This window comes from Chiloscyllium plagiosum, chromosome 27 (assembly GCF_004010195.1).
Source record: "Chiloscyllium plagiosum isolate BGI_BamShark_2017 chromosome 27, ASM401019v2, whole genome shotgun sequence".
Taxonomy (NCBI): domain Eukaryota; kingdom Metazoa; phylum Chordata; class Chondrichthyes; order Orectolobiformes; family Hemiscylliidae; genus Chiloscyllium; species Chiloscyllium plagiosum.
In genome coordinates this window covers 29,631,918-29,654,122 of record NC_057736.1, presented here as the reverse complement: position 1 = coordinate 29,654,122, position 22,205 = coordinate 29,631,918, and the positions used below count along the sequence as shown (strand labels likewise).

General features: G+C 39.7%; 1 protein-coding gene across 1 annotated transcript; it reads right to left on the bottom strand.

The window, feature by feature from the left end:
* Nucleotides 1–7,490: 7,490 nt before the first annotated feature.
* Nucleotides 7,491–9,401, bottom strand: pou3f1 (POU class 3 homeobox 1). Its single transcript, XM_043717170.1, has one exon. The coding sequence runs from the start codon at nucleotides 9,321–9,323 to the stop codon at nucleotides 8,157–8,159; it is 1,167 nt and encodes a 388-aa protein (XP_043573105.1). The 5' UTR covers nucleotides 9,324–9,401; the 3' UTR covers nucleotides 7,491–8,156.
* Between the last annotated feature and the right edge of the window lie 12,804 nt (nucleotides 9,402–22,205).

The window sequence follows — 22,205 nt, the reverse complement described above, 5'->3', positions numbered from 1 at the left end:
TGAGTTTGTGAGCCTGAATCACTCTTTTCAATGTCACTGAATCAGAAACGTCTAATGAATGTTTAAACTCAGCGGTAACGGAGCTTTAAAAAAAGCTTACAGTCCCTCCTGAAAGTGGGAATTCAGCCTTGAGTCTGGCGACAGTGGAGCAGGGGCGGTTGTTCTCCATAAGTGAAGTTTTGTGGAGTTATCAATTTGAACCCCTGACAGGGGAAAAAAAATTAAAATCCAGTTGGATCAGATAAACGTTTTGCCCAGTCTGTATTTTGCACTGCTGATCGTCTCGGGGAAGCACGCAGCCAGTGTCTTTACCATTGCTTCTCAATCTGTAAATGTTGTCTTTCTACTTGAATGTTCGAGTTTCTAGCATCGAATTGCCCCAAAGGGCAGTTCAGGAAAGATACCCAGGAGCTGAAAGCAGCCCTTGTCTTGATCTAGTTTTCTTGTACTCGTGTCCCAGGCTACAACTTGTCTTGAGTTAAAAATCCAAACTTTTTACCGAGTTAGAAACCTTTCCGAGTGCTTTGTGATTACTTGAGCTCGGTGGAAAAGTCAGCAAATGGGAATTTGAAATGTAAATGATGTTCAATTTCTCAGCTCCATATCCGCGCTAATTTAACTGAGCAAGATCGGGTTGATAAAACAAAAATCAATACTGACCAGGTCGTGAACATAGGAAGCAAATTATGAAGCCAGAGAAGACTCACCTCTTAAAGTGACGTGTGTAATCGTGACAAAATTGCTCATCCCTTTTGCCTAACTTTTAAATAATAGGAAGCGGAACCGTCGTTGCTTTAATAAATGCTACATCTTTCTTTTAGTTTAGCAGGTCTCTATGAAATTAATTCTTGCTTTGCTAGTCAGCAAACACACTGGGAGAGGCCAGGCCTGTTAAATGCAACCTAACTGGACGGAAGATAATTCTGCACACCATTTCATTCATTAGATAAGGTTTTCATTAGAGCTTGCATTTTTAGCCAATTTTTGTAATGAATCTGAAGCTTTATTTCTATGTTGTACGCAGATATTCATATAACATGAAAGCAGCAAAAGATGTGTACATTTACATTTGATCGTAAATTGCTGAATAATAGTCTAATACTATTTGATACTTAAGAAACATGATTTTTTTCACTGCCTCTCTGTGACCTTGAATATTTCACCACACATTATGCTTATGTCCCTGTTCCTCTTTTTTCTAATTTCATAGTACATTTTAGATAAATTATTCATAAAATATATACTGCTTTTACCATTTTATAATATATTAATGCAGTCTTTGCAGGTATGTGCAATGTTTATCTCAGCAATCCTATGATTTATTCATAATAACTAGACTGCAGCACTGCTAATTCCCCATTGCTATTTAAATATAAGAATATCATATCATAATGTACTTACAGAAAAGATTCCTGGAGATTCTTTATCTATTCAGATAGAACTAAATTAACAATCAAATTTATGTTATTCTTAATGTGGCTTTTTTTAAACAAACAGTGTACAATAATACCTGCAATTGGAAATAATGCTTATGGCCCTGTGTAAATATCATAGATTCATAAAAAGAAACTTCAAATAATATGATTAGTGCTGTCAGGCTTTTCTTTTCTGAGTGTTCCCTGAGTGTTGTCCCATTAATCCATTATTTGTTGTACGAATTATTGTTTGATGAATACTGAATATCATTATAAACTCACGCAAAATGTAACCTGATAAGGCTTCTAATTAAGAATGAGTGGAATATCCAGATTGATCCCAACTGAGCCTCTTCAGATTAATTGAGAGATATCTGAATGTATCCCTGTGCTCTATTTAGATGTGTCCCTTTGAGTAAAACATTACACACATATACACCATCCCTTTACACATCTATGATACTGGTTATGCTGTTTCTCAATATGTTTTTCTGTTGTAGATACACAGGAGGGTAAATCTCTATGCACTGCATGTAGCTGGTATTACCTGACATTTTCCCCACCATTATGAGTGGAGCAACAATGATGAAAGTAAGGCAGTGTCTTTTAATTTAAGCATGCTTTCCCATCTAATAGAGGGAGTTCTACCCTATTGTAAAGGACATGAATCAATCCTGTCATTTGTGTGCATGTTATGTGTTGGTGTGAATATGTGCATGCAGCACAGGGGGTGAGGAATGTGTGTGTGCGTGGGGAGGGGTGCAAGCATAGAAGCAGCCCTGTGATGTGTGTGTGTATGTGATTGATCAATGCTTGTTTAATGGGGAAGAAAGGAACCATGCATCTGAGCCCCCTTGCTCTTTACTTGCAGTATACAATCAGGCTCCCAGTGGAGAAGGCAAAGCAAGCTCTCTGCTTACTGTTGTTGCATTAATATTCAAACATTTTCATTTCCCTTTTGCCTTGTTACTAAGCCTATATCATTCCGTTTCTGTTCAATCAGGAGTCAGCAAATTCCCTTCTTTCAAATGTTTCAACCATATTATTAGTCATTGCACTGGTATGCAGTGTGTTCCATAAGTTGGAAGAAATTAGTCCTCACTGGATTATATAACAGTTTGACGTTATGCTCACCATTCCTCAAGTTTTCTGCTCCTATTTTCAACCTAATGCAATCTTCCAGTCCATCTTTTAGCTGTTTTGAGAACTCAGAATCTGTTCTTTCAGTATATATTTCCCAGTAAGGGTGAACTGTTCTCCTTTACCTTCTCATCATAGCTCAAAACTATAAATCTCAGAAAGGTGTGTTGTACTTCATTTGAATCTTTCCCATCATTAGCAGTGGCATGGAATGATAAAAAGGCTGGAGCCCAAATACAAAACCATTCATCATTAACATATCACTCACAAAATTCTTTCATGATTATGGCTTCATAAGTTATCAGCTGATACTTAATTTCTAGATATTCATTATTTCCTTATATAATCTTAAATTGAAAAACTGAAGTGGTGAACTTAATCTAGTTCAGTGTATATACATAAATTAAATAAAGAGTGCTAGGTATTTTCTAAAAAGTGTTAGAACAGTTCTATACAGCACAAAAACGGGCTTCATTCTTTGAGTATGTACATTTGAGGCAATTTTTGATTTGAAGTATATACAGTACTAATTGAAAATTGACATTTCACTTCTACCTGCTACTACAGAGATTAGATAAATCTCAATTGATCATTGTACATTCGTACTATATAATGGATGGCAATTTGATTGTAAAATATACTATGTTTCAAGGGCAGCATGCATTTCTCTAGTATCATAGGATTCACATTATTAGTTCAAATAATGGGATGTGTCATCTGTATAAATGCCAAAAACACGCATGTGTTGCATGTAATAGCATTATTTATTTGTTCATGTTTCATTTTTTCATTTATTTACATACCTCAATATTTTATTTTTACAGCAGCTCAGGTAACTGCAGATTGCAATGATTTCATATCCATGTTGAAAATGAATCATTGCTAAGTAGAATTAAAAGAATGGCAATAATCAGGCATTATGATCTTAGGTGAACCACATTGTGTACTTTGAATCCAAATCTATCACATTAAACAATGTACATAAACTATCAGTCTATAATTTAGGCTAAAACTTTGCATCTGACTTTTCAGCTAATGTGACATTTGTATTTCTTATTGATTTATGCTGATTTACGTAAAAGCAGAGCCCAGTCTATGGGGAATCTCTGCTTTATCTGACATGGTTTTACTATGGATTTAAAGTTTGTGCTCAATATATACACATCATTAAATTGGTAAGAAACAAGGATACATCTTCAAACTCTGAATGATTTAAAGGCTCTAATCAGGTAGTTCTTTCAATTCTGAGAAAGTTTGTGTTTTCAATTGGTTTGTTCCGGGATGATTCAAAGGCAACACCAAATTGGAATAGTACACACTCTGAATTTGATTGTTGCTGCTATGTTATGGTTATGTGCCTATTCGTTATGAAAATATTTTAAAATATGCTTCACTAATACTCTGATATTCTCCTTACTGCACAGAAGAGTAAACACAACAATGAGAATGACTGAGGAACAGTTAAATAATGTAATGGGAATTTTCTAACAGTATTTCATTGATATCAGCAGTTTGTTGTTGCAGACCATACTCTACTCTTAAATGTGCACATGACAAAGATACACAAACACCAGGAAGAGAGACTTTCACTAATGAGCAAGTCAAATTTGATGTTCCATGGATTTTTTTTTGCCATTAGGAATGGAATTCTGGATATTTTTCCAACTTCTTGTGAAAGCTATAAATTAGTAGCCTTGACAATCAGTAGTAGGAGCAATATATTTACATAAAGGAAAACAGACCTACTATAAAACAAACTAATTATTTAAGTCAGAATGATTGTATTATTGACAAACTTGATCTCAAAGTAATATTAACATACTCCATCTAACAATGCCATGTTCCTAATACTGATATTCAGTTACTGTCAAAAGATAGAGTTTTCATACTAAAAATGAAAGCTGTATTCTATTTTTAGCCCTTTTGAATAAATAGTATTAATTCTGCACCGAAATTTCAGCAATTTACCTCTTCATTTAAAGTACTGCCAGTTCAAATATTGGCTTCTTAAATTTCTCTTTATCTATTTTACAAATTGCAGCTTTTAATATGCTGTTTTATGTTTGATAATGCACATAGGCTTTAACTCAAGTTTTCTGTTGTCCTGTTTTCTTTATAAATACGATACTATGTAGTTATAATTTTTTTTTCCATCTTGACATTTCTATCTTCTTCTTCACCCTAACAGCATCCACAGCAATTTGAAAACACAGTTGAGCTGCTCCAACCAGAAAGGTGATTATTTGAATTACAAACTAATTTGCATTTTTTAGATCACTTTCGCCAGGACCCAGGTGATCTTGAATCAGAAAGACTCGAGGAAAATTCAATCTTCAGTCATAGTCTGGGTGGCTTCAATTTGGATGGGAAACTTTAGGTTTGAATCTCAGCATTAACTCCTTGACAATGAGCTACTAAAATCATGACCAAGTACAAAACTTCACTGATGGGAGAATGCAAAAATCATCTTGGGTTTCACCATTGTTGGGCTTCAGATGCTGTCAACTGACTGGTTAAGGACCACACAGTAGCAATCAAGGAGCTAGTCAAGATATCACAGATATCATCAACTTATATGAAGAGAGCTGGAGTAAAGGAAATAGGGAGCACCTGACTAAACCAACATTCAAAACTAATTCATATTTATTAATGATAAAATAAATCAATATTGTATCTCAATTATGATCTCTAAAATGTGGCTAATTAATTAGTAGGGCTAATAGAAGGTTTTTGATTAATGAAATGTCTTGCAAAATCCTGGATATTCTCTTCTCTAAGCTTCAGTCCTTCCAACTGGTCTGCATCAGAACTGCTGCAATGAAGCTAAGAGAATCAACAGCCACTTATGGGAATAGATATTAAAATATATACCAAGTATACTTGCCTTTCATATAACAGTGACAACAAATTACAAGGGTGTACAGTTAGCTCTTAAGGGTCTGATTTTTATTCCTCTACTTTGCTTGGTGTCAGAAACCAGGCTGCTAAAAGCCCAGTGATATTGCATGCCTTTTCATTCGTTACTGCCTCATTGATAAACTTCCTTTCTTTAACTATAACTTGGCGAAAAAGAAGTTTCTCTTTTCTAAATTTCTAAAAAGTGTGCACATGGTATTGCAGTCATACTCAGAAAACACAAAGTAAGAAACAAAATTGACAAACCAAGCAAACTATTAAAATTCAAGAAATTTGACCTTACATCACTTTTAATGATTTCTTGCCACTGCATTTTCTTTTTGCTAAAGTGACACTCAATTCAGGCAACAGCAGAATGAATTAACAAGCAAAACCCAGCATGGTTTCAAACACCTCCCTGACTGCTTAGAAAGGAGACAGGGGGCAGTTGGGTTTTGGTGTATACATTTTATGCAAGTAATAAAATATTACTATAACAAAAATATTAATGTGACTCTGCAGTCTGTCTTTTATAAGATACAACAAAAATGTACTAAAACAAACATTGTTTGAACTGCTTTAACATAACCCCAATGAGAGCTACAGGATAAAAGAAAGTTTCAAATATGTTTATGCAATAAATACAAGGGGGGAATTCACATGGAAATTATATTAAAATATCCTCTGGGAATTAGTAAGCGTACAAAAAAAATCTCCAGAAAAATCATTAAATTCCAAAAACAAATACATATGTATACATATTCAACATATTTACATATTACATAGTGGTAGAGTAAAAAAAGCAGACAATTATTATTTTTTCCCAATTTACTAAACGTCACTTTTTTCCCACTGCTTTATGTCCTAAGTACTGTTTAATTCACCAAATCTGATTTTTTTTTCAAACTTCCTTTTGATGAATTGTAAACATTCTAACACATATAATGTACACTTTATTTTGGCAATTTTTGTCTATGTGTTTCAATTTTAATAGGAAATATACAATGTCTTAGATGTGGATGAAAAAGTAATCTTCAACTATTCCGGATATATCGGATTAAAACAAAAGAACAGAATTGTTTGGAATGATAACCCCATCATTTTTGTCCCATGCATCAAATGGCAAATTAGTAGTGTATTGCTACTTGCAATGGTAACGACTTCAAGTCATCTATCGCTCCTGTATCTGGCCAGAAAATAGACACGCGACCAGGAGTGAAGGTATTTTGTGGTAACCTGTTCTTTAATTCCTGAGATTTAGGGGGAGGGGGTTTAATTCACGTCCCATGAGAGTTGAGAGCCTGCAGATAACACTAACTGTGCCCCTCAAGTCTGTTTGTTATTCTAACGTATTTGTAAACACAGAAAAAAAAATCAGTTAAAATATTGTTGCGTTTAAAAAAACTTGGTGGACGAGATGGATTTACAATGCGTCATATCACTTCAGTTTAAGTACATTTTTCACAGCAAGAACAACAAGCCCTAACATTACTGTTGTTAAGTCGTTTTGATATCCAATCGGGGAAACTAAACGCAAAGTCAGTTTTGGACCATTCAAATAATTTTTCCTCGCATGTTTCCGCTGGGTCCTAACATTTAAAGGTACATTTTTGTTTTGTCGACTGCTGTTCGCTCCTTTGATCTCTCAAACCCATCTCAACTTGTCTATGTGATAATGACAAAGAACCCCGCGTACAGAGATTCCAAACTTCAATCGGACTGACTTCCCTCTAGTTTTCAACAATTTACAGATTGAACTGAGTTCAGGGCAAGATTTCCCAAGAACGGTTCAAATCAGAGTTTGTTGTCCGAGCACTAAGTGATAGCTGTAAAACAATACAATTTATCTGGAATGCAGGACCATTTCCCCAGTTCTGGATTTGGAATTTTATTTAAAATCGCAAAGAGGCTCGCCAGCGCCAATAACTCACAAGATACCTCTGAGGTTGAACAATAAATAAGGGGCGGAAGGGTGGCTCAGTGGTTAGCACTGCTACCTCACAGCGCCAGCGATCCGCGTTCAATTCCAGTCTCGGGTGACTGTATACAGTTTGCGTGGATTTCCTCTCACAATCCAAAGGTGTTGCAGGTTACGTGAATTGGCCATACTAAATTAAATTGCCCCAGGGATGGATTCAGAGGTAAATGTAGGGATTTGGGTGGGCTACTCTTCGGAGAGTCTGTGTGGACTTGTTGGCCCGAAGGGCCTGTCCCCCACACTGTAGGGATACTATGAAATCTTTGACCACATCATAAGCTTCCCCCCACCACCAGACTCCCTTATTTAACACAGCGGCGGCTGAAGGCGAACACTTCGATGACCATTTCACTTTCTGTTTAAACTGAACTCATTCTCACCCAGTTTGGAAAAGCCGCTGCTTTTCAGAATGCCCCTGAAATAATTCAGCCACGAACAGGTATTTTCTTTTCTCTTACAACTTATGCGTGTCTTTAAGCTACGAAAAAAAATCTTTGTTCTACAGTAGGGGAGATAACCACTCGATTTGCCACATCAAATGCATGAAATGTGTTTTTGTTTCTGTCTCTCCTAAGTATGAATACAGTCCAGTGCTCACTCAAAACAATTACTGCGGCACTGGCTAGATCCCTTTTTCAGTCAGTTTTTTTTTTGCTTTGTAAAATCCAGTTTGTGTCTTTTTCTTAGTCTTTTGTTTTCTTAGTGGGGGTGTGGAGTGTGTGGAGCAGTCATTGGACAGGGGTCTGAAGTGTGTGATGAAGCGGCGGAGTGTCCCTTTGTGAATATACATCCTCCATACCTGGGTGGCCGGGGATTCCGGCCGGGGTCATTCGCTTTTCCTTCTGTCTTCTGTTACAAAACCAAACTCTGACCACCTCTTTTTCCAACTGCAGGCTGTCAGCCAAGCTGCTGATCTCATGAGCGGAGGGCTTGGGGCACTTTAAGAAGTGGTTCTCCAACGCCCCTTTCACCCCAATCTCTATAGACGTCCGCTTCTTCCTCTTCCGTCCCTGCGCGGCGATCTTGTCTATGCTGGTGGGGCTCCCTGAGGTCGAGTCGGTCTCCTCCAGCCACTTGTTCAGCAGCGGCTTCAGTTTGCACATGTTCTTGAAGCTGAGCTGCAGGGCTTCGAACCTGCAGATGGTGGTCTGAGAGAAGACGTTGCCGTACAGAGTGCCCAGGGCTAAGCCCACGTCCGCCTGGGTGAAGCCCAGCTTGATCCGCCTTTGTTTGAACTGCTTTGCAAAGTGCTCCAAGTCATCCGAGGTGGGGGCGTCCTCGTCCGAGTGCTCCGGGTGGTGCGGCGCGGGGTGCTCCGGGTGGCCGTCGTGACCGCCCGGGTCCTCGTGGAGAGCGTCCGTCAGGCCGTGGTGGAGGCTCGGCGTGGCCGGGCTCAGCATGCCGTTGAGGCTGCTGAAGCCCGGCTGCGAGTAGATGAGCGGCTGGTGCCCGTTGGACGAAGGAGGCATCCCGGGGATGGGAGGCGGCGGCGGCGGCGGCGGTGGCGGTGGCGGAGGAGCCGCCGGCCCCCACGCCGCCCCGGGGTGGCTGCCGTGGCTCTGCTGGTGCACCATGTGGTGCGCTCGGTGGTGCAGCCCGTTGCCCAGGTCGTCCCTCGGCGGCGCCTGCACGCTGGCCTTGCCGGGATCCGGCTGCCCCAGGTGGGAGGCGGTGACCCAGGGCGCGCCGTCCGTCACCGAGGACAGCCACTGGTGGCTGTGGGAGATGGGGTGCCCGCTGCCGCTCAGGCCGTGCAGGTAGTCACTCTGCACCATCTTCTGCACCTCCCGGTAGGTTGTCCCTGGATGCATCCTGTCCGAGTCCGGGTGCACCAACGAGTTGGAGTGGAGCGAGTTATTCCTGGGGATGTAGTGAGCCGAAGCTGTGGTGGCCATGACTCGCACTTCCAAACTGCTCAGCTGCCGCCGACTTTGGGCAGCTTTAGCAGAGCCCAGAGCTGGGGCAGCGGGAGGGGAGGGAGCATGAGGAGGAGGAGGAGGATGGAGCTCGGAGGGAGGGAGGGAAGCAGGCAGGAGGCAAGGGGGCGGGGACAACCTCATTCCGACTCCACCTCCACACCCTCATTGGCTCAGCACAACCGACTGACAACCAATCACCACCCTAACCCCACTCTGATTGGTGGAGAGCCTCACCGCCGTCGGGGTTGCGTGGTCCCGCCTCCCTTGCCCCATTGGCTGGTGGGCGGCCCCTCAATAACAAGGCGCTCTGATTGGACGGTGCCCAGGTGTGATTGACAGGTGTTTGTGCGATGGGCGGGGTATTCCATCTTACAGCCGATTGGCCGCTGGCCGTGGGTTTGGAGCTTCAGATCCCACCTCCCTCGAGCCCTGATTGGCCCGTCTTCCCCGGCTGCTGCAATTTCAGGCGACCACGTGGGTGGACAGAAACTAACCTCCCAGTGATCTCCATTCAACAACAACAACAACAAAAGTAAATGATAAAAGATTGCGGAAACGGCCGGGCAATGTACAAAGATAATGCCAATGATCTCAGTGAAGATATCCCGCGTTTGTTTTCTCCTTCAGCCGCAAGTGTTCCCAACTGCAGCGCCTCGCCTGCCAATTGTTCACTCCCACCTTTGATCTGATCTTGTTTTGTTCTTGTCTCTTTCTCTCCCCTTCCCCGTCCCCCACTCCGATTATTGTTACTGGGTTTATTTCGAGAAAATCGGCCTGAGACTGGTGGGCAGGCGAGATACCTCGCGAACACTTCCAGCGCCAAGTGTTAAATCGAAGCTGATTTTTCTTCTCGTGTTTGCAGAACTTCTGCTAAAAACGATAAAGTTATTCTTTTAACACCTCTGCCGATCGCAAACTACTTTCCAGCCCCGGCCAATCGCCGTGTTAATTAGGTAGCTAAATGTTTCCCACAAATGGAACCAGAAATACCATCAAAAAGAGAAATGGTTTCTGCATAAATCGTTGCTTTAAATCTATCATCACAATGGCAACAAAGGCGAGTTGTGTGTGTGAGAGAGAAATAAAATGTCACTTGTCCTCACGCATCTCCATTTGTGGTGACCAGAATCGAGATCGTGAGATCTGCTTTATCGTCCGAACAATTCATCCAGATAAATGACTGAAGTTTCTAATTTGTTTTTTTTTATCGCTAATACTTATATCTCCGCAAGCCCACGGGGATTCGTTTCTATCTTTACAGTGCTGCTTGATTATTTTTCTATTCACGTATTTTTTTTGCCCCACAGCAAATTACCAATTCTATGAATTGCAAAACAGCATTCAGTGCAGGTCTCCCTGCTGCAGGGGAAGTCTCTTATAAACACAAGCACGTCCTTTAATGTTAATTTAGGGCATTTTAATGTTAGATCGTAGTTTGCAAGGCACCATAACTCTAGACACACATACACGTTTTACATCGGCCCTTAATTCCCATTAGTCCCGCAAATCTCAACGTGGATGTATCTAACCCTCGTATTTTTGCGCTTTCTATGGGTTGCAAGTTCTAATCATTCGGCGGACTCTCATTACGATGCAGAGCGCTTGGGGTAGATGGTAAGTTTCCACACTTCACAGACTAGAATTTGATTGACACTTATTAGGAAATATTAGTTCCACTCGCCTTAAAACTCTGAGCAAGTTTTTTTTTAACTGGAGGCTGATGTCTTGTCAGTAATTTTGAATTAGAAATATGTAGATTTTTTTTAAGTATTCAATCGCCTCACGGTTGTTCAAAAAGCGGGTTCTGTTGTGTGAAATATATTTGAATAATGTTGAGTGACTGGATGTTTGTGATTGTCTACCTGCAGGCTCCCTCTCTCTCTCACGTTCTTTTAACTATTATCCTTTCTCTCTGGCCCCAATGCATTTTTTAAAAGTATGCATCGATTAATATGACTTTCGCTCATTTACAGTTCACAGAGAAGTGTGATTTATTTTAGTAAGGAACAAATAGGGTTAGTGCTCCGCAAGGAACAGATTTGGGAAGAGAATCTAGATTCATTCAGTGAGAGTGAAGTGGTGAGTTCGCTCCTGCCCCAGGCGAACGAATGGTCTAGTTGCACTCACGAAGATTAAACAACTCAGAAGGCCAAGCCTGGGCCTTGAGTGGCTACCTGTCGCTCACTTGTGGGCACTATAGTAATTCAGAGGGTGTGTGGCACACTTTTTAAAAGTATTGCTTCCCGACTCTCAGTGATGGCTCAGCTCAAGGAAATTGTTGGATGGGATGTGTTTTTTTTTGGGGGGGGGGGGAGATCATTGCGCATGTGATAGGTCCTGGAACTCTGGAAGTGTTGGTTCTGATTTCGCCAGTACAATGGCCCTGCCCATCAGATGAGGGCACCGCCACAACATTATGTAAGATTTAAAAAGGAAAGGACCCGGAAGACCTGCAAGTACGTACATGCTTTAGAGAAACAAAAGTAATAGACTTGATTTGTACAGCGCCTTTCGGGCCGATTATTCGCCCAATTACAGCCAATTAAGTATTTCTGAAGTGCTGTTGTACCTTTGGGATGTCAGTACAAAGATAGCGAGGGGCAGTGCAAAGGGAACACATTACAGCCAAGTTCTCTTCTCTCTTCGGCTGCTGTGTGGCTCATCCCAGAATGTAGCTAACTTTCTACAACTTCTCAGGCGACGACAAGTTCATTGCCAGGATGCTGGCAGTATGTCGCGCCGTGTGAGGCACTTTTCAGATATTCCGCCGCAATAAGGCACCACAGGCAAAGACAACATCGCCGTCACAGTTCTCTGACAAAGTTCCCCTCGAAACCCAAGGTGACAATTTCGGTCAACGAATTTTGCTTTTGAATGCTGACCAGGAGTCGCTTCTGATTCCATGACCGTATTCCGAAGGAAGCTCCCGGATGCAGGACTTTATCTGATGACAGTAACGTATTGGATGAGGCAAGATCTCTGCTTCAGTGAAAAATAGGAGGCTGCCCCTTTTAAATGGTCATTAATAACCTGCTAACATCTAATCCTCAGGAATCTTGCATTTTGTAGTCATACATTGCTAATATTCCATCGGTGGCTTGTTAATTAAAGATAAAGGAAAGTATTTTCCCCTGTATGTTTTAGGAGATAGAATTTCATTAGTCAAAAGCAAGCTTGGAGTTTGTTTAAAAGAGATGAGCAAAGCCTAATCTTGGGACTCAAGGCAAATCATACAAATCATCCAAGTTTCTCAGTTCAAGGTTTTATGAATTACCTGAATCCCTCTATTAAAAAATATATTGTCACCCTTCTTAGGTGTCCATGACTCTAATATCATACACTGTCTTCGCATGTTCATATAATCAGTGTTAATTTTTCAAAGCTTTCGTAGTAATTGTTACAATCAAGTATGAATATATTAATAACATGGAGTTCCCAAACACTTGACACACACTCCTGACGCACATCTCGGATGAGTGAAAAAAAAATCAACATTGAAACTGGAACTCATTATTCAAATTGAAAACAAACAATTGCCGGTGAATATTTGGAGCCTGTTGTGCAGGTTGGGTGGCAGCAGGAACATTGAAATCCTGAACGTCTCCGATTTATTTAAACTATTGAGATTGCTGCATCATAATCACTTGTTGTTTCCTATTGCTCTTCCGGCTCCAACCTGTAACTATTGCAGTTGATGGTTCTTTTGAGCTTTTGAACATGACATTAGAGTGTATGCTTCATGAGGTGTATGACACGTGAATAAAAGTTAGGAGAAGCTGACTTAGATCCTCTTTTTGAAAGTCGCGCTGCGTTGCTTCTAAGAATTCAGATCTCCTGGTGACTGGCCAGTATGACATATGCACTGTGGGCAAAAGCTGCAGTTGATGGTGGCTCGCAGAACCTCACTCTGCAAGTGTCCTGAGAATGGAGGTCAGATTCAGTATAATCTAGACAAATTCTCACATCTCCTCAAATGAGATTGGTGCACATGGCGCTAGTACTGAGATACAACTTGGAGATGTTGGATTTCCCTTGATTAGAGTTGTCTCTAGTCCTGGCAGCAATATAAATCAGTTTCCGTGAAGGGAAGGATGCTTTATGTTGTTTAAAGAAAATGATAACACATCTGAATATTACGGCATTCATATCATACACCAGACAGCTTTGCTATGTTCATTGTATTCCATTTACTTCAGAGTATTTTACGAGGGAAGTTGATGCTTAAATTATACTCTCAAACGGTGTTTGCGCTTGGAAGTTTCCCGGAGTGGGCTCAACAGAACTTGCTGAGTTAAGGCAAAGAGAAAAAGAATGCTGACTATATTTAAGCATTACTGCTGCTTGGGTGACTGAAAAAGGACTACGGACGTTGTCACTCAGTCTGCCCATGCACGTTGCGCTATGTCCTAAATAAAGCCTCTGGGTTTGAAAAGTAAATAGGAAGGGAAGATGTTTTGATGGTGCAAAAGAATAACCAGTTTCAAAGTAGGACCAATTTCTTTGGCAGTTGAAATAATTCACTTCCGAGCTGTCTAGTCAATTCACAAAAAAAGTTCTGATTTTCTCCCAATACGAATTACATTTCTCATTTGTTGAAGTTAATCTGTGCGTTAGCTCCCCTCTGGCTTCTTAGCTAAGTGACACGATGCATGTGTGAGTCATAACTGTGGTTGCCGTCTGGCTGTTTAAATACTATCCTGTTCACAGTGGACATCTTCCTGCCATTGCTCACAGTCCAGCTGGGATCAAATTAAGATTCTTTTCGTCTGTAGGGGTCATCTTCTCACTGGCCATACTCGCCGTGCCACTGAAAGACCAGCGATAGAACTGGAAGACTGATGCCATTTGGGATTCTCTCAGGCATGCAAAGACAAAGTGCCGTTCTACCCCCCAGAATCTGCCTCTGGCCAACAGTTTAAAAGGTGCCCTTCCATAGTTCTTCCAGAAGAGTATGCTTTTTGTACCTCGTTGTTTGGGGTCTCTGATAACTGAAGTGCACAGTTCCAAAACAAAATAAAAACGGAATTCTGGTCCGTGTTAATGGCATTAAAATTTAAAGGAATATTCATAACTGAGATTGCAGCATTATTGATTAATCAGATGACCGCAAATGCAAACACTGTAGTCATTTCCTCCTCTGACTATTTAAAATGAAAACCAATGTCTAATAATCAGCCCCATACGGGAGCCCCAGATCTGTCCATTGCTCAGTTAAATTTGTAAGAACGTGACCACAGTTTTGAGGATTTATTTAAGGTGAAATTACATGACAAATAAAATGCTTTTACACAGATTGAAGGACTGACTGGTTGTTAATTTCCTCTCACAAAAAATAAAATGCATTATTGTCCTTTTGAAAAAATGCAATTATTTATTTTATGTTTAAATAGAGCTGCTTTGAAGGGTTTAGACAAAACATGCTACCACAGTCCTGTCGCTATCATCGATTTGGACAATAGCCAGGACCAATATAGGTAATGTTTCAAACACTTATAAGTAAACCTACAACTGATGGTGTTCATAAACCACTGCCTATTTTCCCCCAATAGTTTAGCGATTCAGTTAAATAAATTATCGGGTAAAGTATCCATTACCTCTGGCTTAAATCCATGAGATGCTGAGACGTGTCCTTTTAAATTAACTCAAGTTCAAAGAACTGATCACGTGATTGCAGAACTTTATAGAATGGATCAGAAATTAACAAAGGAAGAGGTTAGAACGAGTGGTGTTAAGGGCTATTTACTTCCACATCTTAACAGAAAGCAGAACATGCTCAGGGCATTCAATTATTGTTTTCAGATGTAATGTTGGGCATGGCTGTTAGAGATGACGATGTATTTAATGAATTCCTTCATTTCCCTGAAGATGCTTCTCCACCAGAAAAAAAGTTTGATTTTTCTATTATTGAGAGAATTTATCGAATCAATTCGCAAGCAGCAATTTCTGATTCGTGAGCAAATGAACACTAATTATTTTTGTTACTTGATCCAGATAACATTCCATTTTCATACAAAATATATCAACTCTGTATTCCATACTTACATTCAAAATTATAAAGTACAAGCGATAATTTAAATCATTTAATGGTTATCCTATTACTGAGGAAATATATTTTTGCTACAGTTCGTAACACCACAGAAGCTGCATTATTTATGAATTTCCTAATTGCAAAACATCAAAAGCTGCTATTTTACTTTCAATTGAAGAAGACGGAAATGCGAGGCCTGTTGTAATCGAAGGACAAGCAGTAAGTTTGTTAAAAGTGTCCAGATGCTGGATGGGGAAGAATATGCCCTTGTCTGGGTGAGGTGCGTTTTTGCCAGGATGCTGATGGTTACCATGGAGAGGGAGATGAAGGGATCACAGAGCTCACATTGAAGGGAGCCTAACCTCAGGGAAAAAAAAGGCTCTGTGTAACTGGAAAAAAGAGAGCCAAAATCAAAGTCTAGGCTTTGCACTGAGCTACATTATGGAATGTAATCGTTCTGGTCAAACTTTATGAAGGGCACCATTTTTAGTCTTTCTTTTAAAAATCTGCTTGAAGCACCAACATTAAAATCACTTGATTCTTTTCCCATTAAACATTGCAATCATTAATTAAAATGTCCGACAATAGTTTGGAAATCACAGTGAGTTTCTTCAATGGATAAATGTTTCTTAAGAAAACATTGCTTTGTTCTGGAATAGGATGAACCTGTGGGTTATATGAATCGTTTGGAATTTTTTGGCCTTTTAAAAAGGACTGTTGTTGTCTTTTCACGATTCTGGCTTTCCATTTCAACAATCATTCAAGACAAATTTGTGATTTATCATTAAAACTGCGAGTGACAAACGATCACGTACCTTCACAATATAGTTTAACTCTCCTATGCAGTCCTTAGCCCATAAATATACATACAGGTAATTGTCATGACATTGTATTAGTCAGATGTTGCCAGAAGTCTTCAGAAACTACAACACACCACTAATGCTATTTTCCCTGTCAATGGGTTCTATCATAATCTATTATTAGCAAAACAGCAAGTTAAATCAGATCTGAGCATTCTTTCTCATTCTTATCAAAATTACCTTCATATCACGTAGCTAAGAATAAAGGTAAAGTAATGTCAAGTCCACGGCTATAGTTAGACTTGGGCTCTGCTGGCAAAAATGGAACATAAGATTTACTGATCATGTTTTATATCTTACCAGGACAGTTCCAATGAAAATGACCGCCTCTTATAACTCTCTGGTCTCCACTGATTATCAAGTGTTTGCGAAGGTCACTTGAGGTCACTGACACTTGGGTTGCGAGACGCGAACCGTGGAATCAGTAATATGCACGCTGATCTTACTATGGGCTATGGTCCAATAAAATATTTGTATTAGGTGTTATTACTTTACATTTGCAATAGGTGCTTTAGTAAATGTTATATTCTCCGCCAGAATGTTACAGTGAAGTAGAAAATAGCAGATCATTCATGTGTGCTATATGTTGTTGGGAACTGTCAGTGTGAGAAATACATAGGTCATTTGCGTATTTAACGACAGTAAATTCATGTGTGTGGGACTATCGATTCGACGTTTCTCATCACCATTAGCATTTAATGCCAAAGTTTCACGTAAGAGCGGCAACAGCGGGATTAGCTGAAACCATATTCCTGTTATTATTTTAAGATGTAAGAATGGACACCGTTAGGTAAATATGCAAACAAAGAGTGCTAGAGCCATATTCGCATAGCGCAAAGACATTACTCACTCAGGCATTCGGCCCCCACTCTAGAGTGAAAATAGCAACTCTCCCACAAACAGCCTCTGCATAATAACAATCAATTCTTCTCATGCAGTTTGAAACCTTCAAATCATTCATTGTTCATTTTTTCGATCAAGTTTTTTTCTTCAAAGAGTCTTCGCAAGATTTAAAAAGAACACATTCTAACCCATATTATCAAATGTATCATGTATTAGCATACAGACTGAGCCACCCCCAGAATCTGTCGCCTTGGGCGGGCCTTCTACAGATAAAAATAAAAGTAAGATTTAAGTTGTAGGGTGCAATCTTTCCTCATTCTGTCCTTTTCACAGAATGCCTTCCGGCCTGTACACTCAGAAATTTGAGGAAATTTACCCGAACGGAGGACAGACGTCCCAACACTCAATGTTCCATTTCAGGGCCAAGTCTGTCATTTCTACTGGCACCACTATGAGAAATGTTGGTGCTAAAGTATGTTTGCTTTGCTGAATATTTCCCTTTTGAGGTTAGTCGGAAAATGTTGTTTTTGTAGAAGCAGTACGTTTTTTTAAAAAAACACCCTTTTTCATCAGCAAGCCTAAATAAAACAACGGGTTGGAATTTTGTCTGGTGTGTGGTGTAAATCTCAGATCGACCGCTTGTTATATCTGACAAGAGCAGAAAGCAGTGGGGAATCTCAGCGGGTCCGTCAGCGTCTGTGGAGAGGGAAACAGGGTTAATGTTTCGAGTCCAGTGACACCCCTGCAGAACTTTGATCCGATATGGAAGAACATTGGATCTGCAATGGATTTGAATGAGCAGGTGCTGATTAGCACGGGTAATTGATGGCCGTTGAATGTTGTGTGCCATCTCCTGATGGGATGCGGAGTGATAGCAACTTTTCGACTGGCACTTGTGTCTTATTGCTGGCGACCAATCATGTGTCTAACTTATGATGGAGACCCGAACATTTTTTTTTTCACAGAAGAGTCGTTTGCATCTTTGGAAGTGTTGATAAAGAAAACGTGAAGAGTATATTGACTCCAAACTGTTCCCTGTGGAGGTTTGCATAAGCATTTCCTTAAATTACTCTCAGTGGAAATCCATTTCTCTCTTTACAGGTCCTGCCAGACCTGCTGAGTTTCTCCAGCACTTTCTGCTTTCATTCCGCCTTCACAGTTAAACATGATAAAGGTAGATCCTCTTGACCCGGGCAGAGCAACAAATATGAGGGTTATGTCAACTAATGTCCTTTCAAAGAATATGAATGATTACTAAAGTTTGGAAATAAATCTTCAATTTTAACCTTCTGCAAATGGTCCGTGAACTTTTTCATCATCTTTTTATTTTGATCACCTCGATGAATCCTTTGAGAGATTTACTTAAGATGAAATTTGCTCAAAAATCGTTTGCCATTTTCAAGAGAAACATGCGTGCACGACAGAAATGTTAGATGAGAAACAGTTACAGTTTACATCAGCTCACAGCGAGGTTGGTGTGTGCCAACCCCATAGGGGGAAAATATGACTGGTCTTGTTTAGTGACAATGCAAATGCTTTCAGAATGAACTCATTTATGATTTCGCAACAGCCAGGACAATTCTCCCCTCCGTTCTTTCTCCAGATTTTTAAGTAATTTTCCATATTTTTACCTCTGCTTTAGCTCACCAATGTACGGTAATGTCATGTCAAACGAGCGACCGCCATATAACTTGTTTCCCAAATATTGTACGCATTATTTAAACGAGCCATGTAACACTGTTGAGAGCCATCAGTCAATTAAAAAAATACATTTTCCATTCCCTCCTTTGGGATGAGTTTTCAAGCCAGTTCCTTGCTTCATATATACGTTGCATGGGACAAAAACAGACACTGATCCATTGGCAGATGGAAAAGGGCAGCTTAGCGGCCAGTCCTTTGAGGCCTCACTTACAAATTTTGAAATACTGTAGTAGGTTTCAAATTAAGATTGTAGCACAAATAACCATTGTTTGTTGGTTATTGCGCACATTGTTTCCCCAGCATTGTAAAAACATCATAGACATAGTTCAGAAATCTCATCCAGCGTAATTATGTTCAATAAATAATGGTAATGCTTTTGTGACCTTTTTTAAAAGCAGCTAATAGTGAGGTTAAGGTCTGTGTTCCGCTGAATGAACAACCTATTGATATATTCAGTGTTTTGAAAAGTTTTATATTTGTGGAAAGTATATACTAACAGAGCAACCCCACAAATGTGGGACTAATTTCTTATGTTGTCGTTGGCTAGGTCTGCAGAGCTTATGTGAAGGAAAATCCATTGACGGCTTTGCACAACACTTTCGTTATTTCCATGGCTCGTTAAGATGTTAGTCTGAGGACGGAGCCCTACAGATATCTCCCGGGACCACTTTTATTTAGCTATGTGGTTTACATTTGTGCCTTGGATATTAGGAGCAGAATGTTTGCATAATAAGCATTTCATTGTTTTTTTTTTAAAAAGGAGAATATAAGCACGTTTAATGGATAAATTAGCAGGCTATTTCCAGGATATTTTGAATCAATATTAAAATTTCTTTGCAACCAGTACAGTTTTACTACTGTAGTTTCAATAATGTGCTCCACATAGCATAAATATGTTTAAAATGTATTCACTTTTAAAACAGCTGTAGGTAATGCATTATGTGCTTATTCTAATGTTGGAGTTCTGGCTACACTGACATATTTAATCTCTCTTGAATCTATAGTCGCTTCGCACTAAGAAGGTGATCTTAGCAAAGTCATTGAAAGGTGAGCAGTGTGAGTTACACTGTGAAGTTACTACTTTTTCACTGAAAGCTATTTCCATTGACGCTGCTTTGTAGCAATAGCAATGACTCAACGGTGCAAATTCATTCAGGCTCTCAAATTCCCAATCTCTCCTCTCTCCATGAAAACAAGCAAGGTTTCAATACCAGGTGGCTGATCCCGATCTTGATTGGCATTTTTCTTGACACAGAATGTTAGATTAATCATATGTAAACAGAAGAATTCTGTTAAAGTAGGAGGAGTGTAGGCTGTGCCACATGTATATAACTTGAAGCATTTCATTGATCTAATTGTACTCAAACTAAAATAATTCAACCCACTTTCCCTGACATTTTCATGCAAATATGGGGAAGTAGAATTCTTTTGTTATGTATTTCAGAGTTATTCTCAGATTAAACTATTTTAACAAGGTATACTTAAACCATGCATCAATAATTATCAAGGAAATACTGAAAATGAGGAAAACACTTCATAGATTTGTTACTAAATATCAATGAAAGCAGATTGAAATGCTGGGAACAATGCCAGTGACTGCTGACCATCCAATGGATCTTCAGTGTTAGAAGGCTACATCATTAAGAATAACTAAATATGTTAGTGTGTGTTAGCCTTGCAAAGAGACACCTTGAAGGGGCTGTTAAATGTTTATAGGATCATACAGCATTACTTTCAGATATATCAAACATCAAAACAATGGAAATAGTTTCAGCACTTTGAAATACAAGGGAAGAATGGATGACCTAAGCTTCACTTTGCAACTTGTATCTTCTTTTACCTTTACACAGCTGAACCTTAAGGTTATTAGCATGAACTACCTCACCAGTACAAATTGTTTTTTGGCAGAGTGGTAGTATCCTTAACTTTGAGCCAGGAGGCCTGGATTCAAGTCCCATCTACTCCAGAAATGTGTAATAACATTGCTGAGCCTATTGACTAGAAAAATAGGTTATATAAAACAATCAGGTACCTCATTAATGCTATTTGAAGAGATCAGGAACTGTTTGTGGATTGGTTATAGGGTTAGTTCTTCTGGCTGATGGATAAATTCTATGCATTGCAGGAGACTTTCCATGTCTAAGCTTTCAGTAGCCATCAAGAAGTAACTTGACTGGTTCTAAAATCATTTTTTAGTGTTTTGAAAGCTTGAATATAATACTCATTACTTGCAGACATGGATAGTACTGTAGGATTTCCTCTTGTAATTGAACATTTGAGAATGAGGAGATGTCACACAGGACAGAATACACTGTGGAGAGAAAAGGAGGGGAGAAGCAGTGTCAATTGTGTTACATATTTGCAGAAAATGGTTAGGTATCAATTGTCTTATTTGAACATTAATATTGATCAATATTTGGGTGCCTTCATTTCATTAAAGAGATCATGCTTGATGTTTGAGACCTGTTTCAGTCAGAACTCTAACATTAGAATAAGCAGATAATGTATTACCTACAGCTGTCAAGATGTCTGTAGCTCCAGCTCCATATGATTAATTCCATCTAGGCTTCCATTGCGGATTTAAATAATGTCTTATAGTTTGCAGTGCATTATTGATTGGATGCTCATTGATGCTTGCTATATACCTTCATCTCATACCCTCTTGGCAGGCACAATACCAAGAAATATGACCAACAGATATTGCAAGAATATTGACATGTATAAGAATATATCATTCATTAAGATGGAGCAGGAAATAAAGGTAGAAATATCATAGTTGAGCAGACAGAAAAGGGACTGAATTGTATAATTCTAAAATGCATGCAGAAACCTTGATGTACAATTAAGCTGTGCCTGTTGATTGGAATGCAGGCAGGACCAAGCAACTCTGAGTTCCTTGTACATTCCAATAATTTCTGTACAGGGCCATCATGCTCCATCCTGCTAATTGGCTCCATGTGTCAAGAAGGATCCAACAACACGAGCACTGAGCAGTATTTAATGTTAGCATGAACCTCTTATATAAGAAGTGCACTGTGCTGCAGATGCTTCGATCATGGGAATCGCTGGCCATAGGGGAGAGCAGACATATATGGGTCCTCACTGGAAGTCTTGATTCAAGAGGTGGAACAAAGAAGAGGTGACTTGTATCCTCAGGTATAGGAGGCACCAATGCTCAGTCTTTAGCATTTTCCATGATTGGGAGAGAATGTGGAGGGAAGTCTGGTTGAATTCTCCGTCCCAGGTCAATGAGTTTCAGGTATGTTCTGGTATTCCAATTGTTCACTTGTATCAATAAAAATCATGATTGATACTTGAATCCAGGTTAGCATGGCACAACACCTTGTTTATCAGGTAGTCCTTTCGGAAATCTTGATTAGAGCTACTTTAATCAAAACTATGAACCGTTGCTCTATGTTTGCTATT

What these genes read in the sequence shown, in the direction of transcription:
- pou3f1 (XM_043717170.1), bottom strand. Translation starts at nt 9,323, where the DNA reads ATGGCCACCACAGCTTCGGCTCACTACATCCCCAGGAATAACTCGCTC.